The sequence below is a fragment of the Arachis hypogaea genome, chromosome 6, assembly GCF_003086295.3.
Source record: "Arachis hypogaea cultivar Tifrunner chromosome 6, arahy.Tifrunner.gnm2.J5K5, whole genome shotgun sequence".
NCBI lineage: Eukaryota > Viridiplantae > Streptophyta > Magnoliopsida > Fabales > Fabaceae > Arachis > Arachis hypogaea.
In genome coordinates, this window is record NC_092041.1 from 75,126,401 (window position 1) to 75,140,404 (window position 14,004).

Here is a 14,004-nt window from a genome sequence, read left to right on the forward strand (position 1 = left end):
CTTTTGTAACACCACTCATGCGTACACATGGGTCATGCGTACGCATGACTCCAGTTTCTACAACTTTTGCAGAATTCAGTTTAAACCCCAAATTCAAAACTCTATAACTTTTTGTGCACTTATCCATTTTCCTTCATTCTTAGATGGTTTTTAAGGTCTTTCCACTAGATTTAATTTAAGACAACTTTCATCCAAATCCAAACTCCAAGCGCCAAGTTATGACCCGTCGAAGTTGGTCAAAAAATTCGTTTCTACCAAATCCTCACAATTTTCCAAATTTCATCAAATCTCAATTCAAGTCAAGCCTAAACCATTTCAAAACCTTTTCTACACATTTCAAACACTCATTTATCAATCATCAACCATTCCAAGCCTAAATCAACCCACTTCAAACTTATTTAACACATTCGTCAACTATATCCATTTTACAACAACCACACACAACACTCATATATTCAAATTCACCATGAACCAGGAATTAATCATCTTATTAGCATATAACAATTCACACCACTTACCTCCACTTACCAAATAGAGGATTCCTCACTCTATCATGGCCTCCGGCCCAATTTTCTCATCAAATCGTCATCATAATCAATAACACCACCCAATTCACAATACCATAACCAATTGAATCATGCAATTATCCAACATATTATAATTTTTACTAAACTAAACAATCAACCATAATAATTCAACAATAATCCTAAGGCTACTAGCCTACTTTATGTCACATTACATGGTATTTAACTGAAACTTAAACCCAAATCTTAATGTCACAACTTCAAGCTTCCAAGCTTTTCTTCTAAAATTTTCAAGTCTCAAATTGGTTCATACCAATGTCAAAGTCCAATTTTCACAAATTCACCAAATCAAGCTTCCAATTACTCAATCTAACACCATATCATACAATTTGACACAATGTCAAAACTAGAAATTATAGAAATTGATGAACCAGGAAGGAAAAAGGGATCCTTACCCCTTAACCACTGAATTTAGTGATGGAAATCACCAAGAATACAAGTTAGAGAATCCCTATAACATCAAAATTACTAAAAATCCTCAATACCCAAGCTCAAAATACAAAATTAGATTTGAATAAGAAATTGGAATTGAAATTTTGAGTTATTTATCAAAATAATTAGATAAAACTAAAGAGGAGGAGATAAGCTTTGCGTGGCCACAAACGGTGCAACAATTGGAATTTCGTAGCAAAAGTTATGGTGATTTAAAGATTATGGAAGTTATGATTTATTTCTCCCGTTTCTCTCTTCTCTTCTCCATGAGTTCTCTCTCTCAAAATGGGGGGGTGAGTACTGAATTTCATTAAGTTATGAGCTGATACATGTGTGGGTTTGGGCTTTGGGACCAACATGAGTCCGTTTGATGATTTTTGATTCGTTTGTTCCAACCTTGAGCCAAAACCTTTAAAATAAGTGTCTGATTTTTTATTCTAAATATTTTTTTATTATTTTTACATTCTAATTTTTTTTCTCACTCGCCGTACTAGATATATTTAAGCCGATAGAGAAAATTTTAACGCTGGTATGCGTTTTTCCCAGTTTCATGCCCAAATTTAATTTTCTTAACTCAAATTTTACTGTTAAATTTCTAAATTATAGATTCTAATATTTTCACATATTCCGGGTGCCTTAATCCCAATTATCGTAGTTTTAATTAATTAATCTACTGAATTTAATTTTCTCAAATTTTACACTAAATGCAAGATAGGCATCTATCTCTCACAGTACAAATACACCTTGTCTTTGCTTGAAGATACGAATTTCTTGGAATGCAAGCCAACTGTTTCTCCCATGGATGCCAACTTAAAGCTACATGCTTCGAAAGGGGAGATATTAGATGATCCGACTCTATATCGAAGGCTCATAGGCAAACTCATGTGCCTCACAATTTTCTAGCCTGATATTACCTTTGCAGTAACAAAACTGGATCAATTCATGGCTGACCCTCGCACTCCACATCTCACTGTAGTTCACCAAGTCCTTTGTTACCTCAAGGCCATTTCTAGACAAGGCATTCTATTTCCTATAGTAAATAAGTTCAACTTGTCTATATATATCGATGCCGATTGGGGGAGTTGCTTAGACACGAGAAGATTAACCATTGGCTACTATGCCTTCTTTGAATATTCACTAATCACATGGAAGAGCAACAAGCAATCACTGGTCTCAAGAAGCTCAATCGAGGCTGAGTAATGTGAAATCATATGATTAATCGGGCTGTTAAGTTTCCTAAATGTCCAAATCAGTTTAGCTATGCTATTCTGTGCAATATATCAGCTATTCACATGGCTACCAACTCTGCAGTACATGAACGCTCTAAGCACATTGAATGGATTGTCATTTCATTTGTGAAAAGGTGGCAGATGGCACTGTAAAGCTAATTCACATCCCAAGTAAGCACCAATTGGTATATATCCTCACCAAGGCACTCCCTCCTTCACAATTCAAGTTCTTGATGACCAAGTTGAGCATATACAACATATTAGGGGTGTTATTGGTTCGGTTTGGTTTGGTTTTGGACCAAAAACTAACCGAACCGATATGTTCGGTTCCTACAACACACAACCGTTCAGTTTGCTGCTTTTACAACAATCGAACCGAACCAACAACGGTTTGGTTCGGTCGATATTTTCGGTTTTTAATTTTTAATGAGCAAAATATGAATCACAATAATTAGAGGTTCAAAATAGTCAATAAACTAAAATAATAAGAGTAAAACATTAAAATAGTTAGGGGTTGGAGATTTTTGTTGTTAGATTAAAGATTAAAATGGTTAAAACATTGAAATAGATGCATATGTTCGGTTCGGTTTGGTTCGATTAGGTTTCTATTGAGCCAACCGAAAATCGAACCAAACCGATCAGTTTTGTCAGAAAAAAAACCAAAAAAACCGATTTTTTCGATTTTCAAATCCGTTATTGTAATTTTCGATTCGGTTTGTGGTAATTTTTGGTCGGTTCGATAACTTACACCCCTACAACATATATGACTTGAGGAGAGATATTAGAATAGTCAGCTTATTTATTTATAACACACTTGATTAGTTACATTGCAGTTGTAATTAGTTACTCTTAGTTCTAGAATTTGTTATTCTATTATTTTTCGAGTTTTAGCACTTGTATGTATATATACATTTAACTAGACTATTCAATACAGTCTTTTTTTATTGCTCAATCCCTTTCTCTCTTCATCTCTGCCTTATAACATTTTGTTTCAACAATCCATCAATACTCTTTTTAATTTGTAATAATATTTTCCTCATAGTTCATAATATATTTATTTTTAGGTAAGGTTAAATATGTTTAGCATTTTAAATAAACCCTATTAAATGGCTAAAAATTGTTTGGTCAACGTATGACCAACTCTTACATTTATGCTTAGATTATTATAAGTGAAAAAGGTAATATAAATAAGTAGACTATATATTATTCAAAATAATTTTATTCTTTATTTATATCAGTTAAATAATATTAATTATCTAAAATTTTTCATTTATATACAAAACATGCACTTGTCTAGGTTCATTCTCTTACATTTATTAATTTATTAATATAAATTATCAAAAGCATGGGTACGGTTAACATTCAATATTTTCCTTTCTCTTCATATTAACCGTTTCTTTTACTCTTTAAATTTAATAAAAAAATGACGTATTTGAAGATGTTATTTTTTTTAATAAAATAAATTTCTTAATAATTTAAGAAAGGGAGAGTATCATTGTTCAATTATAATAATATGAATAATGTTAGAGTTAATTTTTTAATCAATATTAATTAATTTTTTTAAAAATATTTTATTTATCTTAAATTCTAAATTTTGAATTATAAATTTTAAAACAAAGTTAACTAATGTTAGCCATCTAAAAATTGACTTCTTGTATTTTCTTGTAGTAATACAAAGTATGGAACTAACGAAATAGCAAAAGTTAAGAAAGAAGGTTTGAATTTTGTTTAGCTCGTATGTATTTTTAGGACAGATATAAAAGATATTATTATAATATTTTATTTAAATAAATATATTAAAACTTAAATTTTATTACTTTTTTAAAAGTTTTTTTAATCAGTAATTTTAATGTGTATTCTTTAAGACAAGTACTATCTAAATTCCATTTATTAAAGGCCATGTACGGACACCTATATAAGAATGATTAGGATGTTAGAAGCGCGTGGAGAGACTGGGAAATTTCCAAGTAAAAGTAGGGATGATGGTGCAAAATTTTCTCATTTCACTCGTATCTCTGTTTACACTATTAATTATTAATTATTAGCATCGGAATTGCGAACTTTTTCCTACTCACTAATTCTCCGAAACCGCTAGTGGTGATGGATCTATATATATAAATAAGATGCTCATGAGAAGTGCACTACACAAAATTGAATTAAAGAGGTGGAGAAGATGGAAAACATGCCACCAGGTTATCGTTTCTACCCTACGGAAGAGGAGCTGATTTCATTCTATCTACGGAACAAGCTTGAAGGAGTGAGGGAGGACATGAATCGGGTTATTCCAGTTCTTGATATATATGAATATAGTCCAAGCGAACTCCCACGTAATTATTAACTACAATCTTAATTTCCTTTTATATAATATATAGTTTTGCAAAGATTTTAACATATATATTTATATTGTGTTCAGAAATATCGGGAGAGGCGAGTGTTAGAGACAGCGAGCAGTGGTTCTTTTTCATTCCGCGGCAAGAAAGCGAAGCGCGTGGAGGGAGGCCGAAGAGGCTCACAACAACTGGGTACTGGAAAGCCACTGGCTCCCCTAACCATGTTTTCTCTTCCGATAATCGCGTCATCGGAATGAAGAGAACCATGGTTTTCTACTGCGGTAGAGCTCCTAACGGAACTAAAACCGATTGGAAGATGAATGAGTATAAAGCCATTGACACTCATCACCCTTCTTCTTCCTCCAACAACAGGGCGGTTCCTATGGTAACAACCACGTATACTCAACTCTAATCAATCTTATTAGTTTCCAGCATCATGGTTTTTAATTAATATATTTTTATTTTTTTATAATCTAATTAATTGTTAATCTTGTTTGCACACCAAAACTTTAGAGAGTCAAGGTGATGACATCCATTTATTACATCATCCAAGGGATTTTGTTAGAGAACATGAATTCCCAGAATTGAGTTGTAATTATTTAAGTCACAGACCTTATAACGAAGTTTTAGAAAAATGGTTGGAAGTTACAATTTATTCTCTTAATTTATCATAAAAAATATTATTTATCATCAAACTTTGTTACTAAAATTAGTTATTATATATATATATATATATATATATATATATATATTATTTAATTTATTTTTAATATATATTTTATATTTTAATATATATTTATATGAGTGTCTAATTTTGATGGTTAATTTTCATGTGCAAAATTAAATTTATTATAATTTCAAAAAATAATTTTTTATTTATTTTAATGAGTGCAGTTAAGGCAAGAATTCAGTTTATGCCGAGTGTACAAGAAAGCAAAATGTTTGAGGGCATTTGATAGAAGACCACCTCCAAGGAGGGACACGTATCCTCCTAGCCAGAACAACGGTTCATCATCTTTTGATCATCATCATCAACATAATCAAACGGTGGAGAAATCTTCAGGTGCAGGTAGCTCACCGGAGAGTTCGTGCTCCGAAGACCACGGACAGTGTTCTCATCGGACGGAGGATGTGGAAAACGCTAACGAGCCATTTCTCGATTGGGAGCAAATCGATTGGTTCTTAGGATCTTCACTGCCGGAACCATGAAAGCACAGGTATAACTACTTGGAACTCCATCAACGAAAATTCGCAGAAGAAGGCGGCTTCCATATGATTATTAAGTTATATATGAAGCGTAATTTGTTAATTACTTAACCACTTACTAGTTTCTTTAATTTCATTGTAATTGCCTCTTTGCTACAATTAGAGTGTTCAATAATAACAATAATTTTAGAAAGATATGCATGTAAATTGCAATGCCCTATATTACGAGAAGAAAAAATATAGGTAATCAATAACATTTTTAAATAATGTTTGAACAATGTGAATTAATAAGGTTAAAAGAGTAAATTGATCTTAAATTTAATTAGTAACATTAAATTAGGGTGTAGTGTGATTGATGGTTGTTCATATTGTTCAACAAAGTCATTGTCCCCTAATATTCCCTTATGAGAATAATTACTTCGTCTTGTGATCAACCATATCAATCACCTTTTCTTCATGCATATCTTCCTAATGGATGGAAGATATGTAGTGTTTACATTTCATTATTCTAGTATTTTATGTTGCCATGCTGAGATCATCTTTTCTCAATCTTTTAAGGAGAAGAGAGCGAATAAATACTCAATTTTGTCATTTATTTATAAAAATAATGTTAGAAGACAATCAAAATTTATTAGTTTTGGTCATTAGTTAGTTATTAATATTTAAAAGTATGAAATAAAATATATTAAATTATTAAACTAAACAAATTAAATAAATGAATTAAGTTAATAACTAAATGATGAGTAATAATAATAAATTTTAATAATTTTTTAATATTTTTCTTAAGAAAAAATAGGTATTAAGCATTAAGATCTTAAAATTTATATGTAAATACCGATTAATATAGATTGAAATAAGTACTAATAAAGAAAAATTTTCATCATTAAAAACCTTTATAAGAAAACCATTTCCGATCCTAGGTTCGAAGTGTTATAAAACATTAAAACCTTAAATAAATTCGTTATAGCGAATATTGCTTCAATTCGTAGATGGTTGAAAAACAAAAACTTATTCCCGAGCAAGATTTATGTATATAATTGAAAGAGTGCGAGAATCCTCCACAACACAAGACAAGCTGAGAAGACATGAGGCGAAAGAAAGAAGACTGAATTACATTGCGGTGTGTACATCATTATAAGAAAATAAGTTTTTTGTCACGTTTTTAAAGTGGGTCAAAAAGTACAAAAAAGCGTATCGATAATTTTTCGTCACGTTTTTTGAGTTATCAGCACGTTTTTTAGAGGGTCACATCCGTCAATATATCGGTTGATCTATCGTTACGTTTTTTTTGATCAATTAGTACGCTTTACTTTTTGCCACGTTTTTATCTATTGACATGCTTTTAAAGTGTGCCGAAAATTAAAAACTTATCGTTGCACTTAAAAAACGTGGCCTAATCCTTTTTCAAATAAAAAAAAAAGAAAATTAAAAAAATAAAAATACTAATAAGTTAATCTTTCAAATAAAATAAATTACTAAAAAATTAATCTTCCATTGATTTATATGAATTATGTACATGATAAAACATGAATAAAACATTTTAGAAAAAATAAATTCAACTTCTAAAATAAACATTAAAAAAAAATTACAATTCTATGTTAGAAAAAATCTAATCTAATTCTTAAACAACATCTGAACTAATTTGTAGCACACAAATGGTTGCACGCAACTCTTGTATAACTGCTGGAGATGGAGAAATTGTTGGGTAACAATAACCTGTAAACATGAGAACTATACAATAAATTGTAAAATTAGTACTAATTTTAACCATGTCAAATTTGTCACTTAGTAATCAAAACTAATAGCCCCCTTTTTATGATAATACGTACCTGCAACAAGATTTGAGTCATATGTGTAGACATCAATCTTTCATAGCTAGTCACCTCTGACCTGAATATATTAATATTAACTCTCATTACTTGGTATAGCATCAGAATTCAGAATATTAGAGGCTAAAGGCATATTTAAATTTCATACATTGGGTTCCCAAATAAAAAATATAGGTACATTTTTCTAATAGCAAAGTGAACAAATGAAAATTTCCATCTCATTTCATTAAATCATTTCATTAACTGAATTAATGTAAAAACATTCATGCCACTATCAAGAAATCATTAGTAAAAAGTATGCATTAAAATCACATAGAACATTGACAAATAGAATGTAAACATTGCATTGACTGCAATGATAGCAAGTAGTCATGATGAATCAAAATAAAAATCTTAAGCTTCTCTCAATATAGAAGAAGGTTGGAACTATGTTGTCTACAGAGTGTTTTCTCATGAATGATGCATATAAGTTGGCACTAGTTGAGCATGTTCAAATTTGAAACACCAGTTACATTAAAAAAAAAAAAAAGAAAAATACTCGATGTCTGAGCTGAGGTTTCAACAAATACAACAAACATATAGCTATTACTAAGTAGTGGAATTTCACACCAAAAAGAATAGTGGCAAACCATATGGTGGTAGTGTCCAATTACAGCCAATACCACTATACTTTAATGCATCATCTATTATCTGAAAGTTCATCAAAATTCACAGCACTGAGTTAACATACAAATGAAACCTAAAAAAAATTATGATACCTTCATAGTCTCGCTTAAATCTTCAAAACTATGGAAGCTGTGCAGGGGGCAGAACTACCAGCGAGCAGCTGCTCCAAGAGCACAAATTGTAATAATCTCATTAAAATCATATTTCTTTATTTCTCAAGATGACCAAGGTTATCAATTATGTTATAAATCAATCAAATTCAAGAGCAAATAATTTTAGAATATTACTAGTTAGTAAAAAGAATAGTGAAGTCAAAGTAAAAATCAAGGGAAATAAAAATGAACTGGGTGACCTTTTAACTTTATCACCAGAACAATAAGTACGTTCAAGTAGTTATTAACTTTTGCCTAATTTAATTTACTAAGCAACTCATTCCAAAAAGTAATTGAAGAAAGAAAGCATAAGATTGGGATTTTATTTACCAAATCTCCAACAAGCTTGAACAAGAGCCATGTCAGGATTGCCAATCAAGAAGGGAATGGCTCTTCTCAAAAAATCAGGCTCAGGCCCGAAATCAACATCAAATATTGCATCTCCACCATTTGCTGCATTATTTTTTATTTTTTATTAGCAACACATATCTCCTAAAACTCATTACTTTTTACTAAAAAATCACACAATTTCTAATAAAAGTATTTTACTGTATCAATAATAAGAGTACCTTGATTGCAGGCTCGGTAGAATCATCAAGAACTTGGATGACAAGACGATCAACAGCCCACAAAAAGTTACAAGCTGCACCAATTGACACCTTGTATACCTATATATACACACAGAAAAAGAACTAAAAAAAACCAACCAAATTTCACAGAAATAAAAAAGAGGAGGCAGAGGAAAATAGAGACTAGAGATAAGCAAATGCAAGCAAGTTAAGATTACCTCTTTCTCATTGAACAATTGAATCTAGATGAGAACCACAAGGAAATTAGAGCTTCCAAGTTCAAGATCATCCTGGATGGGTTCATACTCGTAACCCAGAATTCAGTCCCACACATAGCAACAGTTTCAAAATTATAATATGAATGCTACTAAAGTACCAGTCCCACACATAGCATTTCTAGTCCATCAACTTGCTTCTTAAAATCTACACTTAAGAATCTCCTATATAAATCCTCTCTGAAGTACCTAATCATATCACTCTGCATCATAAGCATGTTGGACAGAAATTTATTACAATTCAAAAATCACATAAAATATACGCATGGTCATTGGTTAAAAATGGACTCACATCTATATCTTGAATCTGCTCAATGCATGGGTCCTCAAACTTAAACTTTCGAATCACCATTCTTTCTCTATCTTCTTTCATGTAAGGCAACATAGTTTACAGTTCATCCATCAACTCTTTTTGAAGATTTAAAGTAGATTATGGTATACAGAGCTTAGCAGTGCCTTATCATTAACACTGAGCAACAAAGTAGATTAAGAATGAGCTATGATACAAAACCCTACCTTAAAGGCCTCCATATGGTTTCAACTTCTCAAGAACTAAAGCTAGAGCTGGTCCATGAATGTCCAAAACTTACTGTCATTGCAGCAGAGGCTGGCTTCAAAAGTTGTGCAGCTTCAGCAAAACTGCTTTGCACAGAAAGTTGCCTAGATAACTAATCAAAAAGGTCTTTACGCCCCTTCCGCACCAAGTTTAGAAGAAATTGTAATATAAGGAACCTACAATAGTAGCATACTCAGAGGATAGACACAAGACAGAAGAATCACTTAAAAAAAGATTGAAACAGACCATTTTATCAAGATGAACAGCAGCAAGCCACAAATCCAAAGTATTGAGTGCACATTCTCTCATGTGCTTCTTGTTGTCACCAAAGGATTTCAATATATCAAAGAGAAAACACAACTTGAGATGACAACACAAGATTATTAACAAGATAGAAAACACAAAAGCAGAAAACGATCCAATCACCTTGCTTGCCTTCTCTAGAGCTGGTCCCATCGCAGATGCAACATTACCAATTGTTGTCAAGGTTGCCATGACTATATTTTTGTTGCTATCAATAAGTCGCCCCCTAAGAGAACCAAACAACCCATCTGATAATACGATAATGAACAAATATAGTGAAGTTTACTGATGAGCGGATATTTTATACACTTTTTGGCATAATTTTCATATAGTTTTTGTTATGTTTTGTTTAAGTTTTATTATATTTTCATAGGTTTTAGTGAAAAATTCACATTTTTGGATTCTACTTTGAGTTTGTGTGTTTTAAGATGATTTCAGGTATTTTTTGGCTAAAATTGAAGAGTTTTGGCAAAGTCCGATTCAGAGGCAAGGAAAGCGTAGCAGAAGCTGTTATGATCAAACCTTTGTGAAGTCAAACGAGCATTTCTGAAGCTACTGAGGTCCAAATGACGCATTCTCAATAACGTTGGAAAGATAACTTCCAGAGCTTTCCAGTAATATATAAAGATTTATACTTTTCTTCGAAAGAGAGCCTACCCATTCTGGAAGTTGAACACCAAGGAGCTACCCCCTAGCTGGCGTCAAACGCCCCAAAGGAGATCCAAAGCTGGCATTGAATGCCAACCACTCCCTAGTGGGTGTTCAACGCCCAACACAAGCACAAGGCAGTGTAGTTCAGCTCCCATTCCTCCAAGTGGACACCAAACTCGGCCTAGGTACTCAACCAAAGTGGGCCCAAGGATGGATTTTGCAGCTCTAGTCTATTCTATCATATTTTTTGTAATTCTTAGTTATTAGATTAGTATATATAGAATGAGGATCACCCTTGTTCATGACCTTATGCCATATTTTTTAATACATTACTACTTTCTGTAAGCTATGAGTCACTAACCTCCTAGGTTAAGGTTAGGAGCTCTGCTGATTCTTATGGATTAATAATATCATTGTTCTATTTCAATCTATGCTTGATTCCATTCTAAGATGTATCTCCGTTCTTCATCCTAATGAATTGGGAGTGTAACTTGACCATCATCCCTATTCTACACGGCTTCTTGCAAGTCCTTGATGGGATAGTACTGAACCACAAGTTTGATTATACATCTCTTAGATGGCTAATCCACGACTTCGTTGGAAATTTGGAGACATCAGTTCAGCTGAGGCACGGGACAATTAGGGCCTGTGTGGTATAGGCTAGAATCAATGGAGCAGCATTCTCTGATCTGAAAGATCTGACCTTGTTTGTGGCGCTTTGAGTAGGATCACCAAGGGAATGGATTGCAGGAGCTTCACCCCCGTTCAGATTGGATGACCATTGACCTAGCGTTTGATCTTAAGCAGAGGAGATTAATGACCACTGACCTGGCGTTAATCACTTACAACATGCCCTAGAATGAATTATCAGAAGTTGAAGTAGACAATGAGAAAAGTTGATCCAGAAGGAGGAAGCATCTCCGAAACCTCAACCGTTCTCTTATCAATTGATTTCACATCTATCTAGTAATACTTTATTTATTCTATTTTTTTATGCATTTTTTCACAATAACTATCTTTTCTATCCGCCTGACTAAGATCTACAAGATAGTCATTGCTTGTTCAAACCAACAATCTCCGTGGGATCAACTCTCACTCACCTGAGGTATTACTTGGACGACCCAGTGCACTTCTCGGTCTATCTGTGCGAATATTGCGAAGTCAATTTCGTGCACCAAGTTTTTGTTCGAGTTTGACAAACTTCCGGACTATCTTGTTTCTTAGATTAGGTACTTTAAGGTTTAGTAGCTCTTTTAATTGTTTCTTTTATGTTAGTTCTTAAGTTTTGTGTCCCATCTGTTTTCATCATTTTCTTTAAATTTTCAAAAATTGTTCTTGAGTGTTCTTCTTGGTATTTGATGAGCGGATAATTTATACGCTTTTTGGCATTGTTTTTAGATAGTTTTTAGTAGGATCTAGCTACTTTTAGGGATGTTTTTATTAGTTTTTATGCTAAATTTACATTTCTAGACTTACTATGAGTTTGTGTGTTTTTCTATGATTTCAGGTATTTTCTGGCTGAAATTGAGGGACCTGAGCAAAACTCTGATAAGAAGGCTGACAAAGGACTGCTGATGCTGTTGGATTCTGACATCCCTGCACTTGAAATGTATTTTTTGGAGCTACAGAACTCCAAATGGCGCGCTCTCAACAGCGTTGAAAAGTAGACATCCAGAGCTTTCCAGAAATATATTATAGTCTATACTTTGACGCAAACTGGCGCTCAACGCCAGTTTCATGCTGCATTCTAGAGTCAAACGCCAGAAACACGTCATGAACTAGAGTTAAACACCAAAAATACGTTACAACTTGGTGTTTAACTCCAAGAGAAGCTTATACACGTGTAAAGCTCAAGCTCAGCCCAAGCACACACCAAGTGGGCCCCGGAAGTGGATTTCTGCATCAATTACTTAATTCTGTAAACCCTAGTAGCTAGTCTAGTATAAATAGGACATTTTACTATTGTACTAGGTGTCTTTGATTGTATAGTCTCTTGACCATTCGGTCTTTTGATAATTCATGGGGGTTGGCCATTCGGCCATGGCTGGACCTTCATCACTTATGTATTTTCAACGGTGGAGTTTCTACACACCATAGATCAAGGTGTGGAGCTCTGCTGTACCTCAAGTTTGAATGCAAAGTACCACTATTTTCTATTCAATTCAAGCTTATTCTTATTCTAAGATATTCGTTGCACTTCAACATGACGAATGTGATGATCCGTGACATTCATCATCATTCTCACCTATGAACGCGTGATTGACAACCACTTCCGTTCTACCTTAGACCGAGCGCATATCTCTTGGATTCCTTAATCAGAATCTTCGTGGTATAAGTTAGAATTGTTGGCGGCATTCAGGAGAATCCAAAAAGTTTAAACCTTGTCTGTGGTATTGGTGGACGAAATTGTGATCCTCAAAATTGGTCTCTTTGTATTTGTATGAAATAAAAAATACCCCAAAGAGATCATGGTATGATGAATTGGGATCTTTCTGGTAATGGCACCAACAGCTTAGTGTTGTTGTTGGACCAAAAGAGTTACAGGCACTGTTAGAGAAGCTCACAAATCCGTTCAACTTAACCAGCAAGTGTACTGGGTCATCCAAGTAATACCTTACGTGAGTAAGGGTCGATCCCACAGAGATTGTTGGTATGAAGCAAGCTATGGTCACCTTGTAAATCTCAGTTAGGCAGATTAAATGTTTATGGATTTCGAAAATTAATAATAAAAAGAAAATAAAATAGGATAGAAATACTTATGTAAATTAATGGTGGGGATTTCAGATAGGCATGTAGAGATGCTAGAATCCTCTCGAATCTCTGTTTCCCTATTGCTTTCATCCAATTTCTTCTTACTCCTTTCCATGGCAAGCTGTATGTAGGGCATCACCGTCATCAATGGCTACTTTTCATCCTCTCGGGAAAATGGTCCTATGCGCTGTCACTGCATGGCTAATTGTCTGGAGGCATCACCCTTGACAATGGCTACATCCCATCCTCTCAGTGAAAATTGTCCAAATGCTCTGTCACAGCACGGCTAATCATCTGTCGGTTCTCAATCAGGTTGGAATAGAATCCATTGATTCTTTTGCGTCTGTCACTAACGCCCAGCCTTCAGGAGTTTGAAGCTCGTCACAGTCATTCAATACCGGAATCTTACTCGGAATACCACAGACAAGGTTAGACTTTCTAGATTCCCGGAATCCTACTCGGAATACCACA

The 14,004-nt window shown here is 33.5% G+C and overlaps 1 protein-coding gene across 1 annotated transcript; it reads left to right on the forward strand.

The window, feature by feature from the left end:
- Positions 1 to 4,190: 4,190 nt before the first annotated feature.
- On the forward strand, positions 4,191 to 5,974 carry LOC112696721 (NAC domain-containing protein 90). The gene is made up of 3 exons (XM_025749559.3): positions 4,191 to 4,572; positions 4,659 to 4,960; positions 5,470 to 5,974. The coding sequence occupies exons 1-3, from the start codon at positions 4,419 to 4,421 to the stop codon at positions 5,782 to 5,784; spliced, it is 771 nt and encodes a 256-aa protein (XP_025605344.1). The 5' UTR covers positions 4,191 to 4,418; the 3' UTR covers positions 5,785 to 5,974.
- Positions 5,975 to 14,004: the final 8,030 nt, after the last annotated feature.

Coding starts and splice junctions, on each gene's coding strand:
- LOC112696721 (XM_025749559.3), top strand. CDS start 4,419: ATGGAAAACATGCCACCAGGTTATCGTTTCTACCCTACGGAAGAGGAG. Junction 4,573..4,658: donor TAGTCCAAGCGAACTCCCAC/GTAATTATTAAC, acceptor TATTGTGTTCAG/AAATATCGGGAGAGGCGAGT. Junction 4,961..5,469: donor ACAACAGGGCGGTTCCTATG/GTAACAACCACG, acceptor TAATGAGTGCAG/TTAAGGCAAGAATTCAGTTT.